The 25188-nt window shown below is 38.2% G+C and overlaps 1 protein-coding gene across 4 annotated transcripts in view; it reads right to left on the bottom strand.

Annotated features, from left to right (window-relative positions):
- Window positions 1-25188, bottom strand: part of PPP2R5E (protein phosphatase 2 regulatory subunit B'epsilon) — a 73675-nt gene that overhangs the window by 13041 nt on the left and 35446 nt on the right. For all 4 annotated transcript variants that reach the window (XM_079308274.1, XM_079308273.1, XM_079308276.1 and 1 more), the window contains exons 3-5: window positions 16895-17091; window positions 4654-4755; window positions 1959-2051 (exon numbers count right to left, since the gene is read on the bottom strand). In XM_079308274.1, coding sequence (XP_079164400.1) covers window positions 1959-2051; window positions 4654-4755; window positions 16895-17091 — 392 coding nt within the window. The remainder of the gene's footprint in view (window positions 1-1958; window positions 2052-4653; window positions 4756-16894; window positions 17092-25188) is intronic.

The following is a 25188-nucleotide window of genomic DNA, read 5'->3' as shown; positions in this document are numbered from 1 at the left end:
CAAGCAAAAAGTTTGAAAAAAGTCCATTAAAAAACCTGTAACTTTTTAATATACTTTTTTCATACAGGACCCTTACTGCCAAGAAACACTTCATTAAAATTTTAAAAAAATTAAAAATTAATTTTGAGGAAAAGCTGATTCCAAATACTCCAAATGTCCCACTTGTGTTGTAAGGATCACAAGACACTGAAATGCTTAATATTCCTAAGTCCCAAATTGCTTTCCTGTGTAAGGGATCTCTGTTGCAGATACTCAGGAGTTACTCCTGACACACAACAAATACAAGAGGAAGTGGAAGGACACCCCAGTTCCTATAGCTCACCACAAAGTATTTACACAAATGGAAATATATCTATGTGCTTATATATATTTATTTATTTCTATTTGTATGGCTGAATATAATTTTTTAATAGAAAAAAGTGAATTTTAAATTGACACACTGTGCACAGCAATATATAAATGTGCATCACCAAACCACATGGCAAGAGCACAGGAATTCTTAGAACTCCTTTGCCCTCTTGTCATATCATGATTTTTGATACATAGGTTTTAAAATCTCATATTCCCCTCTTTCAGTAGATACTATTCTTCCATTTAGCAGATTTAAGAAAAACTAGCAGGATTTAAAAAAAAACCAAAACAAATCCTTGGTTTAGACCCATTCTCCTGTGCCAAACTGACAGTTTTGAATGTCTTAAAAGGGTGTGAGTGGGATGTTGCCAGTCATGACCAAGTTCAGCAGCACACAACAGGAGCATCTAAGATTTATTTTTACTAGATTTCAAAGGAGAGCACATGCATTCATCCTAATGCAATCCTGCTCTATCTAATCAAACTAAAACCAGCCTGGAAAAGCCTGTCAGGAGTGATTCATCATGCATATTCTTTTATCTCCAGCAGGTACTGGATGAACACATTGGTGCACCTCCTTGTCAAATCAGTTCTGAGAGGAACAAAAATGAAACCACCAGAGGTTTGATCCAGATGAAAAATGCTCCTGGTGTTTAGGAGATGGATAAAATAAAAATGTAAGTATATCCTACTGCTTTCATAGGATGAAGAAGGTCTTGTGATACAGAGAAGGAAACTGAATTCCCTTCTTTGAAACTTTGAATGTAAGGACAGAAAATGTTCTTTTCACTACACTTTTCAGGTATTCTTCATCCAAACAACACACATGAACAGTGAAAGCACAACTTTTATTGCCTGAAAAGTACAGGGAAAAATCAAAGCTCCATGAGTGCTAAGGGGCAAGAGAAAGGTCTTCAGAAATGCTGAGTAGCTCCTGCCAACTCTACTTGGTTTTTCTTTCAAGTGTCAGCCTGCAAGGAACTCCCTTTTCTAACTAAATATGAATCTTTCTAAATTCCCCTGATTTTAAAAGCAAGTTACAGACAGCATCAAGCACAAAGTTCTTTCTGACTATGCAGTTAAACAAAAACTCACCAAGGGAAAAGAAAACCCAAAACAGGCCTGTTCTCAAATCTGAAGTCAAAAAAATGTATCTGTGGAGTGTCCTGGCTTACCCCAGAAAACAACTTCCTTTAACCACCTCTGTTTGAATAAACAATACTAAGACATATTAAAACTGGTGTTTAAGGAGTCTCTCCAGATAGAGAGAACAGCATTTTCAGACTACTTGGTAGCAAACTTTTCATTTTTCAACAGTTACTGTTTCAGCTCAGTCTCAAAACCAGTAAGTCAAATATTTTGATTGAGGTATTGAAACTGGATGCAAACCATCTATTTGATGTATCTATAGCAACACAGACTGACATATAAACACACACACCTTTTTCCACTACCTCCATAGATTGAAAACTTTCATTGAAGATGCTGGTTTAGCCTTTTTCTGTTGCAAAGGAAGTTACACTTTCAAATTCTAAACTAAACCTTTTTAAAGGATTTTTTTTTTTTCAAAAGCAACACTAAGTCTTACAGAAAACACATCAGCTTACCTGCAATACAAATTTCTGATCTATGTACTTTTTGGCAATGCTGGGCTGAAATTCTTGGCTTTCCAAAAATCGTATGAAAAACTCATATACAAGCTGCAAAAGAAAAAATAAACAAAATACAGGTTTAGTTTATGACTTGATTACTCTTCATATTTTTAATACTTCCCTAAATTATTTTGTTAGAAGATTAAATGCTATTTTTGATCTGGCACAAAGGGTTAAAAAAGAAAAATATTTTTCTCCTTTATCAAACTGTCACCTTTTAGTTACAATTAATTACATGATCTTTTTAAGCTGCCTTTGCTTATTTAACTCTAGTCAGACATTTCATCACCAAGAATAGGCATTGCCATCTTGTAATGCTTGTTATCATCTTGTAAAGCTTCCTAGAGTAATTGGGAAGCACATTTAAACTGCCCTCTGAACTGCTGAAGTCACATCAAATACAGACATTACAATTCTGAAGGGGTTGGCAAAACAGTTGGAAATATTTAAATTAAATTAGAAACTGCTTAGAGTAGTGTTCTAGTACAGCTTGAAACACAGAGGAAGAATACAAACCAGAATTTATCCAGAAGTTCCTAATTTACTGTAAAAATTAGCCTCAGGGCTGGAGAAAATCTGCTTATTTTCATGCAATTCCATCTCTACCTAAACTCTTCAGTGGGACAGCAAGACTTTTCATTTAGTGCAGAAAAAGAAGAGTATAAAAACCAGGGAACAAGGAAGTGAAGTGAAACAGAGACTGCTGTGGCCTCATAAGACACTAACTCTGATCTGTCACTGGTAATGAGCTACCAGCCACCCATTCTCTTTGCAGAACCTTTTCATAAGGAGCAGCCATTGAAAACTTTATCCCTTTTTGTCTTTAGTGAGTATGAATATTGATACTGAAAGGCGAAAGGAAGCTTTAAAACTACATTTTAAAATAATTTTAAACTTTTCCATGACAGCAATATGCTGCAAAACTGCTGTTTCTACTTTATAATGCATTCTCTGACTTCTCAAAGGAAGCAATAGGAAATCAAAAAGCAGGAGAGAGGTTTGGAAAAAAGTGACAGCTTACATAACACCAACATTAAATCATAAGGAAATCAATTCCATCCACTTTTCACAAATGCTATGGTGAATTTCTTCTTGACAATGGTAAGTCATCCACTGGATAAGAAATTCCATCATTTCCATGCAAGTAATGACTTTTTGAACTACAGCACCAGTGTCACTGAATGTGCTGTTTCCAGGCAGGCACAGCTCCTCAGAGCTGCCTTGACGTTTTGAAGATTCTTATTTTTTGTGAAATTTAAATATAAATGAGGGATGAACCTACATTTCAACAGATTCTAAATTAGAGAGCACAGAAGAGTGAAGCAAACTGTTCACAGGACTGTGCATGCAACTGTAAAATAAAACCCTCATTTCAGGCTGAGAGAAATTTTGCTCCTTTGTTCACAAAAACTCCCAAACTCCACAAACTTACTTAAACAAACTTCTTGTAAATTTACCAGTAGTGTGAGTTATTATCCTGACTAACAAACACAGAACCTTCATCTACATTTTCTATAAAGGAATTTACTGCATCAGTAACAATGATGCTTTCTCCAGTTTAGTTTATGTTCTTCATTCAAAATCACAGAATGATGGAATAGTTTGGGTTGGAAAGGACCTCAAAGATCATCTCATTTCACCCTGCCATGGGCAGGGACATCTTTCCTAGTTTCTCATGCAACCAGGGCTCCATTCAACCAGCCTTCAACACTCCCAGGGATGGGGCAGCCACAGCTTCTCTGGGCAACCTGTGCCAGGGCCTCAACACCCTCACAAGTCAAGAACTTCTTAATAAAGTTTAATCTGAATCTCTCTCCTTGTCCTACCATAAATCTGACTGTGTAAAAAGTCAAAGTCATTCTCCCTTGTTTTTTTATAAGCTCCCTTTCAAGTATTGGAAGACTGCAATGAGGTTTCCCTGGAGCCTTCCCCAGGATGAACAACCCCTGTGCTCACAGGACAGGTGCTCCAGCCCTCTGATCATCTTTGCACTCTCCTTCTGATCACCTTTGCACTCTTCTTTCTGGACTCACTGCAACAGGTCCATGATTTTCTTGTGCTAATAATTCCAGACCTGGATGCAGTGTTACTCCACATGGGGATCTCAAAATCCCTTGTTTTGACAATTGAAATTCAGAGGAAGGGATGCTACTCAGTGAGCTTGAATTCTGCTACAAACACCTGGGAGCAAACCTTGACTCCTAGGAGAGGAAGGAGAACTTAGGGATGCAGCTTCTCATTCATTTTTCTGATCAGCTGCCAACACTTGTGGCATTTTTGTATGAATATTAACCACCCTCAATAAAGCAAAACTGCCAGCAGTGTCATCCTCAAAATGCTCGTGCTGAAGTTGTTGAAAAACACTTCTGCATCAAAGCAGTTGGGAAAGCAAAAATTTTTAAATCAGTGAAGGAAAACAGGAATAGGAGGGACACCATCAATATAATTCTGAAAGAAAGCTTTAACATTTTGCAAATATCATGAAGTTCTGTACCATCTCTGGTACAGATTCTATATTAGAATCACAGACAGTATTAATAAATGTGTCTCACAGACTAGTTCTGATTCACAGGTTAAAAAAAAAGCTGAGAAAATAATTAGATACACTGAACAATGACAAGAATTTCTTCTGAGGTAAATAATCAAAAACCTGTAAATGCGGCCACGATGCCTCCAAGGTGGGCTCATCTTCCTCTGGATCAAATTCATTGCTGTCACTAGGTGGGAGAGTTCTGAAGATATTGCAAGATACCTGAAAAGGCAAAGAAAGGAGGATGAGATCCATTCTTCAAACAGGTAATAGATTTCAGGACTCTTTTATCTCTACTTGCTCTATCCTCCATCACTTAAACACTATTTCTTTTTCCTGCTGTCTGACAAGGATCTTTAGCAACAGCACAGGGATAAGGAATCTGTCACTTTACAAACCTGCCACCAGCCTTGGCTTTTCTCCTTTCCTCTGATATCCCAGCATTATCCAGTCTGGCACAATGTTCCAGGAGCCCACCAACATGTAATTGCCAATCCTGATGGCATCACTGGGTGCCAGGACTGCTTAAGAGTTGTAGGAAATACCATCAATGTGTATTTGTAAGTGTTGTCATACAGCACTTGGTTATTTTTGTCTGTACAGAGAAACATTAATGATTAAGGTCTCATCTGTCAGCACTTGTTAAGAGTTGCCAGTGCTACTCACATATTAAATTCCTGGACACCTCATGCCAAGTACAAAACTTGGTAATAAATGAAAGCAAATAATAGTATTTGCTCGACACTTAGCCTACATTTTATTTCATGGCTGGCTCGCTTTGCCTAATCTTATTTAGAGGCACTTTGGTGAGACTGCCTGGCTTTGTGAGGTTCATGCTATCAGCAAAGACTGAGCCAGAGAGCTTTCCTGGGTTAATTAGAGTGCTGAATGGAGCGTACAGCTTATTATGCAGCAAATCTGATAAACTGCAAACATGCTATAGGGCCTCTCTGCACTTGGAAGGTGATGAAGTGCCTTCCTTGCACTCTGCTGCTGCGCATTTGACCCATCCCTAAGCTGGTTAATCAAACAGCTGGGAAAAGCAGCATGTTATCCCCTAATCTATACATGACCCCTTCATAGTAGTTCAGACAAACTAAGCTATTTAAGACACAAAACTAGTGTGTTCTTCAGCATCCTTGTTTATTTTTCCAGCTTTTTTGCTTCTGTAAATGTTTTAGTGTGCAAGGCGTATTTTCAGTAAGTTGGCAACTTTGTGAGAAAGGGCACTTGAACACCCACAGTTTAAATACAATTCAAATACTGATAAAACCAAATTTAAAGAGGGTGAAGTTTTAGAATTTGCAGGACAAACAGAACAGATTCAAGCACTGCATAAAAAGAAAGATGAAAGATGTAAGTGCAGGAAAGCACATGGGGTACATCCGAGTCAGGGATGTTTGCTGAACACAGGAGAGTGAGCAAGGCAAACCAGTGAGCACAGAAAACAAGAGGCCACACTGGTTTGTGCTGGGACTTGTCCCTTCCTGCCACAAGAGGGTGTGTGCCACTGCAGCTCCAGTCCTGCAGGCTCTACAGAATCCCCACTCTGTAAAGCTCAGCATTGCTTTCAGCCTGGAGAGACACAGACTCACTCCAGCCTTGGTGGGCACTGAACTCCTCCTGTCTGTACCCACACCAGCCAAGTGACTGCCAGCATTCATTAGCAGAAATATTGTTCTCCCTTCTCCAGCCTTTTCCTCAACTCACTTCTCTCAAGAGCCCCTTCACTAAGAGGCATTTCTAATTTCATGAGAGATCAAATAACTATTCCAGGAATACACAAGTTACAGTTTGTCTTTCCTCAAGGATTCCTGAGCTCCTCCTTCTACTATCCCTGATATGAAAATGCAGGGAGAGGAAGAGAGTAATCAGAATTAGCAAGACAGAGTTTCCATGGCAGAACACAAAAGAGGGTAGACACCCAAAGGATTCCCGAGTAAAAAGTGGGAAATGTACCTTGAATCCAAACATCTAGGATTACAAAATACTTAATCAAACATTTTGTGTTAATGCTTCCCAGTCAAAAATCCCAACTCTCTCAGAATTTGGATCAAAACAAGAAACTAAGAAAACCAAAGGCAGGGTTTGGTTTTTTTGTTTTTTTGTTTTTTTTCTTTTCTGCTTTAAATTTCATTTGAAACAAGAAAGAAAATTTTCTGCAAATTTAACTACACATGTATTATCAAAACTTGTACCTACAGATCACTCATCAGCTGTTTGGTTTAGAAACTGGAACAAATACTGAATTATGGCACAAGCAAAACCTGCAAGGCAAAGTACATACTTTCAGAATGAAAAGCTAAACAAAGACAAATTCCTGTAAGACTCAAATTAAGTCAAACCAAGCCTCAAGCAGTTACTGCCAGGGCCTTACCAGCATGACAGAAGTATGAGAGGTTCAGCAACAATTAGTTAAGTGCTGGCACTGACACCTGGATCTTGAGCTTGGGACAAAATTAGTATGATTTCTGGAGAGTGCCTATTAAAAAATGCCAGTCTCAAGGCAACTCAAAAGCAAGGTTTTTTTGCACAAGAAAATTAACATGTGGAGTAAATGCAGTGCAAGCTAGAATATGGTCCTACTATGCAATTTGCTCTCTTTAATTTTCTGTTTTGCATTAGGAGTTAAGATAAGCTGTGTGGAGCCAAAAATGCAATGAGAAGAGCCAATGAGAAGAACAGACAGAACAGGTTATCTTTAAGTGATTTCCCCAGGTTATCATAACTTTAGGAGATAATGTGTGCCATTACAGCTACATTAATCACCACAACACAGCATGATAGCTCATTTACATGCAGTGTCAATTTATAGCATGCTTATCTAAATCAGTAGCCTCTGGGTGGTTAATGTTTATAAGGCTCTAAGGGAGAACTGAAGGCAACAAGTCCTTCCATGCATGAACTGCCCAGCTGTACATTGGAGACCCTGACAGCCACCACACTAAGACAGGAACACGCTACATCAGATCTGGAAAGACTTTTTTGCAGAGTGGCATAAGGCAGCTATTTTGCATTTATCCCTGGGCCCGAGCAACATGCCAAAATTCCTTCAGCTGGATGGCTGAATCATTTCTCTCCTGACCTCTCGTGGATCATCAAGCCAGAGGACATCCTGCCAGCCTGCACACAATCCCCAGTGACTCCTCTCCCAAAGCCAACACAAATGACTATGGATCAATACTGACTTTTGTGTGTCTCCAAGCCCAGATGATCTTTTTGGAAGGCAGACCTCAACTCCAATATTCCACAAAGTTGTATCAAGACGGATGTCCCCTCTCTGTCCTCAAAAACACCTGCACCCTCCTCTTTTCCATGCTGTACCTTTCAGAAGCACACAGCAACCTGGGTGTACAAAAGTCCACTACAGCTCCACCACAGAGAATCTGAACACCCAAGTGCCAGAAACCATTAAACAAGCAGTTAAATCTACCCACTGGCTCTGAATCTAAAGCATACAAGATCTAATTGGAAATACTGAAATGTCAGATTTCTACACTGGAGATGCACAGAAACCTCTGGGCTCTGTGTCAGTGTGTCAGTCAGGCACAACTAACAAAATCACAGAGTGGTTTGGGTTGGAAGGGAGCTTAAAGGTCACCTAGTTCCTGTGCCCTGCCATGGGCAGGGTGCCACCCACCAGACCAGGCTGCCCAAGCCCCATCCAGCCTGGCTTTGAACACTTCCAGAATAGGGCAACTTCTCTGGGCAACCTGTGCCAGTGCTTCACTTGCCCCCTTAGTAAAGAATTTCTTCTTAAGATCTGATCTAACATCTATCTCCAAGCAGAAGCAAGACAAATACTCTCTCAGGCAATTACAAGTCAATGCCAATTCGTTGAAAACAAACAAGACAGGGAAGGCTGCTCTGTACCCCCCTAGAGAGTGAGCTGCAATTTCTGAACAGATCTGATGTACCCAGCAATGCAGAACTACAAAATTATGAATATACAGGTAAAAGCATCAAGCTTCAAGAAAGCTTTATCACTACATTTATATTTGAAATAACTTTAAGAAAAGAAGGTAGTAAAAGGCTCAAGTCTGAAGTCAAAATTCATGTTTTGAGAAGTCCTCTCTTTGCCCCTCACTGGAGTGCTATAAAAGTGACAACGCTGTAACAAAAACACTTCACAAATTGAATTGCAGCTGAGCACTTCTACTCTGTGCTGCTTGAAACAAAGATTTTTATCAGTAATAGTCTTCCTGAATGAAAGCTGAAATGAAAACAAGCACACACACTGCAAAGTTTAATGTATTCTCTATATAAAACCAGGGTAAGTGGATACCCATCTAGCTTGCAGGGAACACCTGTTCTTCAATTAAAAATATGTGGAATCATCCAAATGAACCCCACGTACATACAAAATTGAAACCCAGTATCTCTGCTCACAATATTTAAACTGCTGTGCATAATAATAACATAGAGAAACAATAAGATGTAATTGAGTCATAACATGAAGCCATGCTAACCTGGAGACAACACTGGCCCCTGGAAAAGACACTGGACTTGTCCTTCTGAAACATATCTGCTTATGTGGTTTTTTAATATTGTTTACAGATTTACATATTCTAGAGCATGAAGCAAGTACTGCAGCCTCTCAGCTATAATCTCTCTATAAAACCCTCTGAATTGCTCCTAGAAGCTTGACTAAAGAACATCTTACAAAATGTAGTATCTAATTTTATCTTAACAAATTATAAAATTATAAACTGTTCCAGCAGCTTTCTTTTCTGAAAGTTTCACTACTAATTTTACTACAGCACTGCTTCTGATCTCAAGGTTGAATCTGCCTGATACCCTGTTGCTTCTTGTTAAACCACCAGATCTCTTTTACACCTGTATATATATTTGCATATGCAGTATGTCTATCTATAGATAGGTATTTTTATATAGACATGACAACTCTCAACCTCTGTGTTGTTAAATGGAAAAACAAAGCTCCTAAAGCCAAGCAGTTGTTGGTTTCTCTGTTTGTTGTTAATCCTGTGATTATTTTTGCTTCCTTCCTTTGACCTCCCACCTGTGCATAAGTGCACTGGGATATATATAAAAAGCCAGACCATCTCCCTCTTTTTTCCTGCATGTTGTCATATTAATTTATTGACGTTCACTTCTTTGAACAGTGCAGTGTACCAGAAATTCATATTAAGATACTCCTGATAAGCAATCCACAATGCTCAGGTTCTTTTCTGCACCACTGCTTGCCTGAATACAGTCTTTCAGGGCTTAATATTATGTGCCTTCTTTTGCCCAGCAGCATTACTTTTGACTTGGCTGCATCAAAATGAACTACATTGGATTGTGAACACAGTCAACAATCCAGATCACAGGCTGGGGGGGAAAACAGTTCTCATTTTCCCTTGACCTTTAAGTCTTCTAAAAATTCAATCAATAACCTGCAAGAATTTAGCTCTGGATCAGGGCTCCTAAACTTGTTAGCTTCCCATCACCCACTTCAGTGGTGGTAGCAGCTTCCATCCATACAGATGAGGAGGCAGCAAACCTGAGATCCCTGGGCAATGCTTCTCTAGGCAGAACTAGATCAGGAGTGAGTTTGCAGGACAAAACAGCTGGTGCTCAGGTGCAGTGCCCACATCCTGCATGTTTAGAGGGAAGAATTGCTTTCTATGATATCCTGCACTGAACAAAGCAGTAGCTATACTCCTGCAGTGGATGCTTTGCCCAAAAGAAACCCAATTTACAAATCCTGAAACTTCCCAGAGAACCACAAAAGGGTTTGGGTTGGAAAGAACATTAGAGGTCAACTAATTCCAATCCACCCTGCCACAGGCAGAGAGACTTTCCACTAGACCAGGCTGCTACAAGCCTCATCCAACCTGGCCTTAAACAATTCCAGGGTTGGGGAAGCAGCTGCTCTGGGCAACCTGTGCCAGTAGCTCACCAACCCAACAGCTGAATTCCACCCTAACACAATCTGTCCCTGTCCCCTTCCAAATTCAAGCCATTTCTCTTTGTTCTCCCCTTCCAGTTTAAAGCCATTACCCCCCTGCTCTAATCTTGTTCACTCTAACAAGAATCAAGGTGGATTATGACACTTTGGATCTGAATTAGAAGTGTTAGCCCAGAGCCCAGCCCAGCAGCAGCCCCGGGTACAACCAGGGCTGCTGGGAACTGGAGCTCTGCAATTCCTCTCCAGGTCACCCAGACCCCAACTATATCTGGGTACCCTACCAGCAACCCCATTCATCACTCTCTCCTAGTAACAAAGTTTTCAGATGATTCAGAGGAGGAATTGTTTATTTAATGTCTGCCCAGGTAATTCTATAATACAGTCTGAAAAATCATAGCTGTAGCTCAAGTATCTTCAACAAATTAAAGCACAGTACCAGCAGAAAGAGCCCCTCACCTCCAGAGCAGGCAGGAGACCAAGTGAAAGCCTGCCAATGCATGAACTTGAACTCTAGACAGCATTACCAAACTCATGCTGTCCTGGACTCCAAACTAAAGAACAAAACATACAATTCAAAACCCAGGAAAACAATCCCTCAGAAGAAGATTAACACTGTGCATGTCTGCAGACAAAATGCTTTAAAGGTACTTAAGAGGATGACACACCAAAATAAGGTGTGGGGATGTAAAGGTCCCATAAATAAATAAGCAAATAAATAAATAAAGCTCAAGTGCTTCTTGGAACAAAAAGTGTTTTTCCAGTTTCCTTCTTTCCTTTAGACCTGGTCACTGAACTGTTGTGCAGATAAAGCCTGACATGCAAGGCCTGTGTAACCAACTGCAGCAATAACAGACACAGGTAAATGTAATTACAGGCTGCTGCTGCAAGAGGAGCTGCCTCCAACTGATTTTTCTGAGAGGAGCACAGAACATCAGTGCCTCTTCTTTTAATAAGCATTGTATGTTCAATACAAGCTAGGTGTATAAAGAATGTGAATAACAAAAACATCTAAAAAAAAGTATTTGGAAATAATGCATAAAAGAAATCCAAGTTAGATGCTTTTCTTGCTTCTATAGAATTGATAATCCTCACATTAAAGAAAGAAGAACAGAATTTAAAATATGATGTGATTTTTGTGGGGTTTTTTTTAACAATAGCATGTTTGCTCCACTATGGCTGCACCTACATGACAATTTTTTATCAAAAAAACATTTGGGGGGGCAGTCAAAGGACATTGCATTTTCCTTCCAGCATTTCAGATGGCTTCAAAATCTGTTTTGCTTCCAATGAGTCAAGTTAAATTCAAGATTAATTCCTTATATTTTACAGAATTCCTGAACTTATATAAAATTCCCATTAGAAAGGGATATGATTTTTCAATTCTTGTGAGAGTATATGACTTCATTTATTTCCCTTAAACTCAAAATGACATTCACTATTATATTTTGAAATCTAGTACAAGAAGCAACAGGAACATACATGCAGGGTTTTTGTTAAATCAAAAAAATAAAACTGAATATAGATGGACTTGCAGAAAAATCTCTATCCAAGAATATTTAATACAAAAACTCTGAAGATGTCATACTTAGTCACAAGACACAACTAAAGCTATAGAAAATATAAAAACCATGATGCCTATGAAGTCTAACAGCTAGAACACTTCCTAAAAATAGGTTCCTCAACATGCTAAAAAAAAATCATGGCTTAGCAAAATATTCTTTATGTTTAATGGGTCTGTCACAAACAAACTCCTGAACAGACTCTGCCCTCACATCTGTTGAGACAAACCTGCAGTAAACTGAATGTCATATTTCTAGGTTTATGTCAGTAGAAAGAAGTAAAAAAACCCAAACCAGAATCTGACCTTTAAAATGCATTTATTTGTGTTTATTTGGGTATTGATTTAACCAAGTTTCTTTCCCTGTGTTGCTTAACACAGTTTCTACACCACATGACATCTCCTGTGATGTTTCACTTTGGCTGTACAGAAATTACAGTCTTATTTTACTCGATTTGCCATTACAGAAAAGATAGAGATGACAATGGGAAGCCAGAGGCATTTCAGCACTTAGAAAAGAGAACAAAGTATCACTATCCCATTCTAAAAGATGTATCTGAAGAGAGTTTCATTAGCCATCTCCTGTGGGCTGGCAAACACACATTGCACAAACGTCAGGGCCTGGTTTACAATTTCTAAAGAAGCAAGTAGGAGAGCTGAAAGGCTGCTCACCAACAAAGAGATTCATCCAGACTTCTCAGTTTAACAGTTTGTCAGTTTTTTCATCCATTTTTAAAATCAAATAGATCAGTTTGTTCAATCTATGTCTTAACATGCATCAAACACAAACAGCTTTACCACATATACCCTTCAGGATACCACAGATAATAACAAACATTTATTTCTTTCAACTACCACTGCTTAATCTACCAGCAAAAATCAGTACCATTAGTTTAAGCCTCCACATTTTGCTCAGACAGGAATAAATTTTAGATTAAGTGTCCAATTATTGGCTCATAAAGTCCTATTACGAGCATTTCCTTCTTAGCAGAGTGTGGCTTAATTGGCAAGGCCATTTTTCCTAAGACTTGCCTAATTCTAAAGAATGTCATCTACCCTTCTGAACAACACATCAAACTGCAGGGGAAGCACACTGAGCAATACCCTCCTGAATAATTCTGCTCAGCTCATGGTCATTAACACAAATCCCAATCACTCTCCCCATCAAATGATATTGATGACATGGATGAGGCCTCTGCAACTTGCTTTGGTGGTCATTAGGAAATTCTGTTTTATTTTTTTGAATAACAAATAACATGCCAGACACTGTATCAAGCTAAAGAGTGTGGTTTAAGAAAGCAGATTTGCACACAGGTTGACACACAGCCAAGTGGTTTCACATTTAGCTATATACAACATCATATCACATGCTCAAGAGAAGATGAAAACATGTGATATTACAAGCATGGATAAAGCTTTTAATGGCATAAATTTTAGATGATCAGCATGAAAAATATCCAGAAGTGATTTGGCTACCACAAATGACTTTTTCAAACCCTTATATTTTAGAAGCAATTAAAAATCTCAGCTCCTCTGAAGAATTCTACTGGCAACCTTTTCCTAGCCTAGTATATCTAGAGCCAAACACCTTTTGGGTCACTGACAGAGATCATTAACATAGACATACATTATAAAGCCTTAAAACAAAAGAAATCTCTTCCACAGATATTACTTCTTTGAACATTTTAGATTATATAGGTGAGAAATCACTTCAGCTTTTAACCCTTTTCTATGAATATTAGTAACTTTAAAAATACCAGTTTCAGATGGGTGCGACTTTCTTTTCTCCCTGCTCCTAGATGATGCTAAAACTCACAAAAGAACTTTTTCTCCCTTCACCTCCAAAGCACAGTAGCCCAAAGGGACAAGCAGGAAATATTAATTCTTAGATTCATAAACACTAAACATAACAGGGACACAGAAAGAGACATTTCAAAGGGACATAAAACAACTGGGCCCTGTTTTGATCAGTTTTAAGATCCTGGTCTTTCAATCAAAACACTCCCATGACAATTGTGGCAGGCAGGGGATGCTAATTTTGTCAGGATGCTGTTTTCTTCACTATAATGACACAGGTCTGAGACTGTCAGTGTGACAGCTCCCTTGTGAACACAGCTGGGGACCTTGGTGGAAATCCCCAAAAGCACATGAAGGTGGTAGCTGCACTCATGAACTAAACTGTGCACATTTAAGTCTGTCTCAGTGGATGATTATGGGCACAAAACTGCCTGAAACAAGAGCATGTACTTACTGCAAAGAACAAGTTATATCAAAAAACAGTGCTTCAGCACCAAGTGACTAATGCCATCTCTTCACCAGGCAGTATGTGCTGGAAACTTATTCTATAGAATATTAGAACTACCTTTCCCTCTAGGGCCCGTGTAACTGTGCTCAAAGTGGTGAAGAAGTCCTGTTTTTATAGGTGAAGACCAGCAGGAAAAAACAGCACTTTTACCAGACAGACTATCTGCCAAGAACAAAATACCTGCAAGCCTCAAAAACCCTGGTGATGTGGCTTAGCAGAAACATTGCAGTAGCTTTCAGGAATCATTCATTCAACTGCTCTGGACTGACTCACACAAATTCAGTATCAGAGCATTGCATCCTGCTCCCAAGGAATACAACCACCCATGGGGTTTTCCAGCAGCACATACACCAAGAACACCACTGGTTGTGACAGGCACAAAGCTCAGGTGACTGTTGCAGGCTAGAATTCCATCCAAAATCTAAATTACAATTTACAATTACATTTACTTAAAATTTTCTCAGGAAATTCTTTAGGAACAAAAAAAAAAAAAAAAAAAACCATATTCACTTCCTTAAATACTTAGGCATCTTTTTCTTGTAAAAAGAAACAGGTTTGGGCAGTCAGAGGCCACTGGGTAGCCAGACACAGGACATGAGAATATTCACAGTCCTCCCCTGCTTCAGTATCCCAGCACTGAAGAGGAAACAGCCTGGGCTCAGCATCACAAATGCAAAGTAGAAGACATCAGAATGAAGAAGGGCATGATGCAATGAAAGGAAAAGATGAGAGAATAGATTTCTATTGAAAAGGAGCTAAGCTGAAACAGGAATTTCTTAAGCTCCATTAGTAAATATCTATGAAACATTCAGGTTTATCTTTATTTCCAATAACTCCTCCATATTGTAGATACAGACTATATTTAAGGAAATTAAAGCCATGCTTTTCAAACTCTTTAGGCAATACATCATTTCCTTAAGTTAAAAACTGTTGTGTGAATCAATGCAAGTGACTGCAGGGACAGTAGGACATGATACCAAAGGGGTTTTGCATCTTTTCTACAGTTCAAAATCAGATTGTTCACAGTTTATGATTTATGACTCAACTTTGTAAGCAGTTAAAAATCAAATTCTTGTTTCTTGAGGCCCAAGCTAAAGCAACACTAACTTGCAGAGCTTTTATTCAAGAGATGCTGCTGCAGTAAATAACTATAACCAAAGTTAATACAAGAATATAACCTCAGTAACAGAAATGCTAAAAAAACTATCAAAATCTCTGAGGGGATGAGTTTGGAGGCATTCTCTATACACAGAAAAAGTCCCCCATTTTATTGAAGTTATCTGTGCATCAACATCCTTTCTATGCAAAGGGTGTGATACACTTTGTTCATCACACATTAAACTAACATTTGCAAACCATTTAGATACTACAGTGCAGCACCAGCAGAAAAATTGAGGAAAAAAGTCATTCTGTATTCTGCCTAGTATTTGAATGGTGAATGAGGTCACAGACTGAAGAAATAACACAGCAAGTAGTTCATTCACAAGACTGGTCCAGTGCAGAAGGGGGAAAGAGAGGGTGAGGGAGAAGGGGAAGAATTTGATCTCATAATTACAGGCTTTCTGACAATGCATATACACACAGAAACCATCTTAAGATTTTTTCATAAACCCTTAATTCTCTTTCTTCCCTTCATGATTAACTGCTTGGTGGTTCTGTCACAATTTACAGCTATTTTTAAGTATTACAGACAAGCAACACAGCATGTATCTGTGTGTCAGAAAAGAAGTGAGGAGCATACACAATGCAATGCAAAAACTATTCACATTTTTCTTCTAACAGCACATAGCTAGAGGATTCCATGACCACAGAGTACCATTAGGAAACTGACATCACCAAATTTATATTTAATTAATTGCTTTCTCATTTAAAGAATAGGTTATAAGGGTTCTGTACAGTAGCACAGAATAAACATTTAAAGCAGTGACTGATTTTGCCACTTGCAATGAACATTCTTCACCATGCAGCATCTGGTACTGTTTCCATTTTTACATTGAAAACACTATTATTTAACAATTCATATATACAAGGCGTGGCTTTATAGTTGAGCAATCTTGCTCACTCTAACAGCACCTGCAATGAGTCCACATAACCCAACCAGGACATTTTCACAACAATCCTACACAACATTGTTACCATTTATTATTTTAAAATTCTTGTCCAGGCATACTTTAAGCTATCTCTGCCTAAAGCAGACACCCAAGAGCTTGGAGAAAATTCAAAGAAAGATGAGAAACTTGCAAAAATTATTCCATTATTTATATTGGGGAGGAGAAGGAAGGTAGATTGGAGAAAACATCAGGGACTCCAATTTTACAGCTGCTCTCTTTCTCCATCCGGAAACAATCCAGGTTTCCTTTAAGACATTTGTGACACTCTAATACCCAAAATCTACTTGACTTTAATTAAAAATACATAAAAATTAATATTTTTGTCTTTGGAGAATTATCCCCAAGCAATGTCTACTAGCAAATACAAGCCAAAGGCACCATTTAATCCACCTACTCCAGGGTTCAATTTCGCCCACAGTGTGTAACTGGAATTGCAAGTGGATTTAAAAAGAGACCATGAGAAAGAAAGAACTCACCATTCTAACTACTTCAGGGTAAGTCTGCTCTGTCAAACAGCCTCTGCTTATTGTAATGTAGTCCACCAGTTCATTAAGAGTGGAGCGCTTGTATTCTTTCATTTTAAGGTCTGAAAGCGTGTCCATGAAGTCAAAAATGACACAGCACTGTTGAAGTTTCTTTAGGAACAATTCAGGCTGCTCTGAAGATGGAACGTCTATGAAACAAGAAAGGAAATCTTTGTGAGTCTGGCATCTTAGTATACAAAACAGGATTTATTTTTGAAGATCAATTTCAAAGGAAAGCAGCATTCATACAATTCTTGTAAAACAGAGCTCAGATTAACAAATGAACCACTTACAGGAACTGTATTACTATTGTGTGTTTGAGATCTTGAACGCATTGTAGAAGGAATTTAATCATCAACTGCTATTAGGAAAATAAAGTTCACCAAGAAAGTCCAGGCTAAAGTAGAGAATGGAAACACACCAGCATTAAAGACTTAATTTTTACAATAAACAACTACTTGGACTGGAGGCTGGTATTTACCATCGTTAACTTAAACTCCAAAGAAGAATGAAAGAACTATCAAACACATCAAGCTTGATTAATTTGTATTTCTAGAACACATATATATGAATACACAGCAAGACCATCATTCCACCAACAACTTCTGAGTTTCAATCATTACCCCCACGTTGACACTTTCCATAGGAAAATCAACTTCATTGAAATACAGTGAGGATTTTTTTGCTATACTATGAACACATAAAATGCATCAATAGGAATATTTTCACCAAAAATAATACATGCTTGACCAATACTCACTACTTTTGCTCTGTTTTCTTAATTCTCAGGAAATGAAAAGACTTAATACTATAAAAGTAATGTCAACTTCTTATTGTTGGTTACTTTATCAAACACATCAAAAGAATTGAGAGACAGCTTCATTTATCCAATATTCATGTACCCAAGAGGATAGCAGAAAGTTGAAGAAATGAGATCCACATTTTTCCTCTGAAGGTCTGTCCTCAGACTAGGGAGCTCTTCACTTCCTTTGAGCTACCTGGTTTTATTTAAGGCACCAATGCCTGCCTCACCATTGACCTTCCTGATCTCACGTTAAAAAAAAAAGCTTTAATAGTAAAGAATTTATGTTTATTTCTTAAAACTTCTAAAAGATGGAACTTCTCATTGCTGACACAGGAGTAAGTCACAGTAAGGAACACTTGGCAACTGCTGGGAGGTGCTAGCAATTGTATGGTAGTTTTAAGTAGTTTTAAGGCTTAAGTACCACGAATCTGTTTTGCTTAAACACAGTACATCAATTTAATTAAAACCAGGGCTTAAACACTAACATGGATTGCAGTCCAAATAAAGATGCAACAGTTTGTTCAACCTGTTTCTGTTTACGGTGCTGGAGTAACAGGAGTCAACAGGGAATCTACATGGGAGAAGAATCCTCCACAAACACCTGTGAAATAAGAAGGTCCCAAAACCAGGCACCCTAAAGCTATTCCACTGGCCAGGTTTCTCTCACACATTCAAACACCTCAGAGGAGACAGAGCTGAAACCTGAGATGAGTCAAGGAGACAGAGAAACTCATTAGCCTTCACCAGCAACAAAAAAGATCATTTCTATACACGGCCTGTCTAAGGTTACAGCCCTACAGGGCATAAAGGACCTGGGCAAGTTATTCTGTGACTGCTCTCTTGACTACCTGCCTTCAAATAATAGAGACATGAATGGACTTCAGAATTCACTGCTATTAACAAGCAGGCAACAGTTAAATGATGAAAAATTTGTTCCGAAGACAGCCTTATCTACAGGCTGAAAACAAGAAAAAGAAAGTGCAATTTGTTACTTTTCAAAAGCTTTATTTTAAAACTTACACTCTTTTTTCTTTATTACACCTATAATCCACCACAGACCTTGAAAATATTTAAAAGATATCAACACAACCTATGTTGTTACATGACCATAACAGGGTTTTGGCTGCCCTGTTCTACAAGACTTCTACATGTTTGCTTTGACCAACAAGAACATTATAGTTAAAGAAAAACAGGCTGAAATCAAGTGGGAATCCATTAGGATACAATTCAGCACAAATTAAAACCAGACTCATACATATGACTCAAGATTACACTCATTTTAAGCAGGGTTCATATTAAGTAAAAATTTTAAAATTACTAAAGCATTAAAATAAGTCATAAACATTTGTTTTCTTTTTCTTTCTCCACTTAACTATCCGGAGGTGTGGGAACAAAACAAAAAATATAATTACATTCTTCTCAAGAAAAACCACTCTAAAACCCTTCATGAAATCCATGCCAGTCTGACTACATCAACAGGGCATATGAACCATAGGGGAAGCTAAGCAACACCAAACCACAGCCAACCAAAAAACCTACAAACAAACAACAAAAAAACCTCAAAGCCCCACAGAACAAAACCCCACAAACCAATTGTTCTGCTCATATTTTGTTTTCTTTATTAAGCAAGATGCCACTCACACTAGGGAATACAACTCTAAGTTGTTTCACTCAGTAATTTTTCTCAATGTTCCTGGGAATTTGGGGTGCCTTGGGAACTGGGTTACCTAAGGCCAGAGGTTGTTTGTACTTGGAAACAGGGGAAGTATATGAGACTAAATATACTTGAAAAATTAGGGGATTCTAAAACAAGGAAAGGGTGGTACAAAAAAATAAAATCAGCATTCCATGTCCCCTTCCCATCAGACCATGGCATTAGATGGTTTGAGATTTTGGGGTAGGGGGTTCTTATTCTGGTATTTGGGGCAGATACCTACAGATCCCATAGCAGAACTCCTGAACTCCTTAATGCAGCAGCTTGGAATGAAATACACAGTTCCTTACAGATGTTCACATCTGGCTGATGAAAGACAGCAAACCCTTTCCTTCTCAGCAGATACTTAGAGCTTTCAATGAATTTTACTCCCATGCTAACACACATCCAAACATTTAGCTCCCAAAATTTAATAACCTGCAATATAACCATTACCAGTATCTACTTTCACATAAAAGAGCAGAAAATTGAGCAACTGCTCTAATAAATCTGTGTAAATACACATAATATTTTAATAACCTATAAAATAAAATCAAAGTGACACTATTAAGTGGCATGTGTGATTTATGGCAAATGCACCAAGGAGTATACATTTATTAAAATCAAAACTTAAAGCAAGATAAATTTTTGTCTGGATGACTGTGAGAACTCTCCTTGTTTTCAGGTCTTTGCTACAATTTAATTTTCAGGCTTGTCAGTTTTCTCTTTAGCCAGTTAAAACTGTAGAGAGCTTTTGAAATACAGTGAGTATTCACAGATTCAAAGGCAATTGGCTTAGTGAAAGTACATACATCTGAATGCTGATTGTCAGGTCAGAATCTGAGCTTTAAAGTCAAGTTTTTATAAAGTTATAAGAAAAACTGACAGAAAATGCTATAACTTTTTTTTTTTTTTCAGACATGGACCAACACTTTTTACTGCAAGGACTGAAATACTAATTCTAAAATGGCTAAAGCAATTCTGTTTCTCTCTTAATAGCCTTTTTCCAAAATAATCCTAATCCAACCAGCCCATCCCTTCTCATCAGGCTCTGCCTTCTGCAACCTTTTATCAACTCAAGACATAAAAATCTGATAGCACACTTTTATTGCAAGTCTCTAACATCAATAAAAACATACTAGCATTTCTACTACAATCATGTTTTAATTAAAGTAATTTACAAGTAACACATTTTGGATTATAGGAAACAAACGATGCACCAGAGAAACTGCATCCAGGGAAGTGAGCTCTGGCTCTCCTCTCCCTGGCAAGTGAACAGCCAGGAAGGGGGAGGACCTGGATCAGTTCCCTGATCCACTCCTGCCTGTAGTTTTCCAATGAATGGTACAATGCTGGGAAGTGAAGAAATGAAGATGTGGGGAGGGACTGAGCTGCTCAAAGCACAACTGTGAGGAAAAACCACGGGATTGCATGGCCAATATAGGGCCCAAAATCAGAATAAAACAAGACTAAACATGCATATTACATATGAAGTATTAAGCAGAACTAGAGTATGGTCACACATGCTGCCATTCACCCATGCACTATGAACATTTAGGAAACATTAAAATCAAAATGCTCTCAGAATAACTATTGCTTCCATATATACATTACTGATATTCATTAGCTGGAAGATGGTATTTGCATAGAGAATTAGCATCATCTTCTTGTATGACAGTAAAAGCCACATTAAACAGAAAAAAATAAAAAGACATACTAAAACCAAAGTAAGTTAAAAATGGGGAAGAGAGACTAATAGTAATATTTTTATTCACATTAATTTTAAGAACTTCCTTATAATGTCCCAACATCTGAGAACTCTGCATTCACTCCACCTCTGAGATTGTTTTGTTTCCTCTTTCAATAAGGTTGTAAAATTTCAACTTTCCCTTTCGACTTCATAGCAAAATAATTTCTCCACTCTTCTTCAATTTTCATATCCTCCAGTTACTAAGTAAACCTAGCACAATAATTTTTCTAGTTAAGTAAAACCTCCTTTTGACAAAAAAATCTCCCAAACCCCAAAACTGCTCCTGCTTTGCTGACTTTCACCAAATCACATCAAATATAACCAAGTCCTGCATCAAGGACCTACCTGCACAAAGAGGGCAGTGGTGCATAAAACTCTGCTACAGCTAACCCTCACAAATCACTATGAAGATTCTATTTTGGAAGAAGTTACTTTTCTAGTTTTCATTCCAATAAAATTGGTAAATTTGAATTTGAAAGCCTTTTGATTTTCTCTGAGAAGCTGACTTCAAGAGAAGGTGTAGTGACACCCAGCTCAGAGCTTTGCCTAACTTATAGTCCTGAAATACAGGAAAACCACATTTCTATGGGTCACTTTTCACAGCAGAACACTGGTCTTAACATTTCAAGAAGTACCAATGTTTGCCCTCTTTTTCTTACACAAACACTTCTTGAGAAAAATATTCACTATCCTGATTGCATTGATTTAATTTTCCTAACTGGCTGTCAATATTATTAATGCTTTGCCAAGTCACTAATCATTCATTTATAAGAGGTGCTTTTCTCAAAGCTGTTTTCCCAACCCATTCTCTAGACTTAATAATTATACAGGCAGGGCAGCAGTTAGGCACTGTGTTCCAAATATGTAAAATCTAACCAGTACAATTATTCACAGAGCAATAAATACAGTGGGACAAACTCAAGCTGACTTTCCTGAGTGAACACACTCAGAAAGAAAAAACACATTACCATACCATTTCCAGCACATTCAAACTGTATTATTAGAAATGCAACACAGAATATAATCCACCAATTTCCTGATAATCACTGCCTCTTCAGATATCTGTCACAAAGTTGGTAATTATTGACACAAATCTGCCCCTACTCAAACTATTCTTCACCAAGTGGGAAAATCCTGGGTAGTTCCACTGAGATCCTGGCTCTACAAATCCCTGGTAACACTCCTCAATCATTTCACAGATATTCAACAAACATCATTTACTGGGGTGAATATTCTAAACTCAGTGTAGATCTAACATATCATTTGAGTGCCTTGAGTGCAGATGGGGCAGCATTACAAATAACACAGGGTATTCCTTAATAGATGTATTCTTTAATCATACAACTGCCCAGATTTTGTAATGTAGACATATTAGTCAAAATTCTGCTTTTACTCACACATATGGTTCCTCAAGTTTCAGCCCCTGAATAGAATTATACATTGATGAAGGGCTAAAAAACTGACAATAAAAATAATTTACTAAATTATGTTTATAAAACTACTTTTACACTTTATGAAGTTTCAGTTGAACCTTTTGCCTATTTCCACACCAGGCACAGTGCAGGCAATAATTTAAGTCTCTTCATTTTCATACAGCTCAATCCAGAGCCATATCAGTGAAAGTTTTCAAGGAAAAGAACTTTGGTTTGTTAACCTGTGACCAGCACTTGTTTATTTTCACCAAGGATGTCTGTGATGTGAACATCTTCCAACCTGGAAGTGAACCAAGCCTGGTTGTCAAAGCTGTTTATGAACCATAACAAAACATTATTCCATGAATACTCACTGCAAGAAGTCAGTATTAGTGCAAATTGGCATTGATGATGGGCACCCTCAAGTGAGCAGGGACTCCAAGGGACCTTAGATTTTACAAGTTTGGGTGCTCTCACTCATCACTGACCTACATGAGGAATCTGTTATGAAACAGTTACATCAAACATCTCAGATAATGATATGTAATCAAGGAAATACATGGTGGATAGTGAGAATTCCTGAGCAATTAATGGAAGCAAGACTGCCAGGGTATTTTGGTGCACCAACTGCTGTCCCATAAAAATAGAGACTCACGAGATATTTGGCCTATACAGTGTCCCTGATGCTTGGACTGATAATCACCACTCAGCAGAACTGTCTGTCTTCCCAATCAAGAAGCAAGACCTTTGTTTATAGGTAAACTGACACTAGTTCCCCACTAGTTCTTCAAGAACTGGGATGAGTTTAATGAAACAACCCCAGGACAGTCAAAGTTTACATATTTTACCTCCAAATCCATTCAAGCCAAAAAGTATCCAGGTCAAAGGAGGTAGAAGAGAAGGTAAGGAAAAGGACTCAAACGACAAGATTTTACTGAAAAATTGATGGAAAAAGAGCAAGTAGATAAGTGTACCAAAAAACTTCAGCAGAGATGGAAGAACAGCAAAGAGGCTGTGAAAATTATGAGGAGGGTAGACAGAGGAAGTTAAAGAAGGCAGGGAAACAGCATAAATTATTAAGAGACCAGGAGAAAGAGAATGAGGTAGAGCAGGAGACTTGGAAGATGAAGGAAAAAAATGTTTGGAGAGTATGTACACAATGAGAGTAGAATATTTTAAAAGGAAAAAAAAGTAGTAGCTCCAAGTGTTTAATAAGCAAAACAAGAAGGAAAGAGTGAGAGGTTAGGGGCTAGATTTGATTAAGCAGCCACATATCTGGAGGTTCTTGACACTCTGACATCTTTAATATATCCAATTACATTACTTAGGGTGAGTTTGCCTAGACATCAAATTAACACTTATATTTTAGCCCCAGGCTGATCAAAGATTTTGTAGGTTGCTTTCTCTCTCTCCCCCCCAGCTTTTATTCATACTCCAAAAACAATTATTAGTGATTTCCTTCTTTTCCAGGGAAGCAAGAAAGCTGGTAAAAATGCACATAAATATTATTTCAATTCCCTAAATTGCACACGTGGCATAAAGTCCTAAAAGAACACAGAAATACTTTGCTGGAACACTGAGAGTTACTGTGGCCAGTTTCTTGGACTGACTCAGGTTTCTTTTATACTGGCTCAGAAAGCCCATGCCACTTGTTCCAAGTAGGTTTTTTACTGAATTGCACTTTCAAAGCACAAGTTACCCTTCACTCAGCTGAAGTGACTGAGTTTGCTGAACAGTCACCAGAGAGAGCTACTGCCCATGTCTGTCCTGCCACTTGAAAACACTGACCTAAGCTAGTGAAGAAGTTATCAGGATAATTTTGCCATATACTTTCTACCTAGTACCATCTAGAATTACATATGAAACACTTAATTGTTACTTTTCAAAGTCTTCTCCAAGAAAGGGGTGGGGGGGGGGGGGGAAAGTAAATCATTATAAATGTTTACACCAAAAAATCCCCACTGTTTGTTTTCTAAATTCTACATGTATATAAACATAAGCATCTTTCCACTTGGTTTTTTGTTTTTTTTCACGGATGGTTTATTGCTTCTGGTTTTTTTTCTGACACTAACCTCTTAATTTAGCTAGAAGAATAAAAAAGCCCCAAACCTGGGAGAGAACACTAACACATAGCACAATCATCTCACACTTTGCAACTCCCAGAACATTCTCCGTGTAAGAATCAAAATATCCACAAACTCAGAAGATGTCCCAAATTTTATCATCATGCTCAGTTACAAAGACAAGACTGTCCCTACATGGGAAATCCTTGAAGCTGGGTTTTGAAGCTCCTGGATCAGTCACTAATTGTTACTCATTACACCTGTACTCACTTCTAGCTGGCAATGCCTCCAGTGCAGAGCCCTCCACCAGCTCCATGCTGCCCTTAGCAGGAGGAACTGCACACCAGAATTTTTCTGGTTTTTCTGTAGACATTTGAACAGCAAAAGCTACAGGTAGAGCAAATACAAAGCAAGTTGAACATACCTATGTGCTCAGCTCCTCTACCCTAAATCACATCCCAAAGACCAGAGGCAACAGCACCATGTACACAAAGCCACCTCCTTTTCCAAGGCACTTCTCAAA

This window comes from Erithacus rubecula, assembly GCF_903797595.1.
Source record: "Erithacus rubecula genome assembly, chromosome: 6".
Lineage (NCBI taxonomy): Eukaryota > Metazoa > Chordata > Aves > Passeriformes > Muscicapidae > Erithacus > Erithacus rubecula.
Note: the sequence above shows the minus strand (reverse complement) of the source record. Positions and strands in the feature narration are given on the sequence as shown.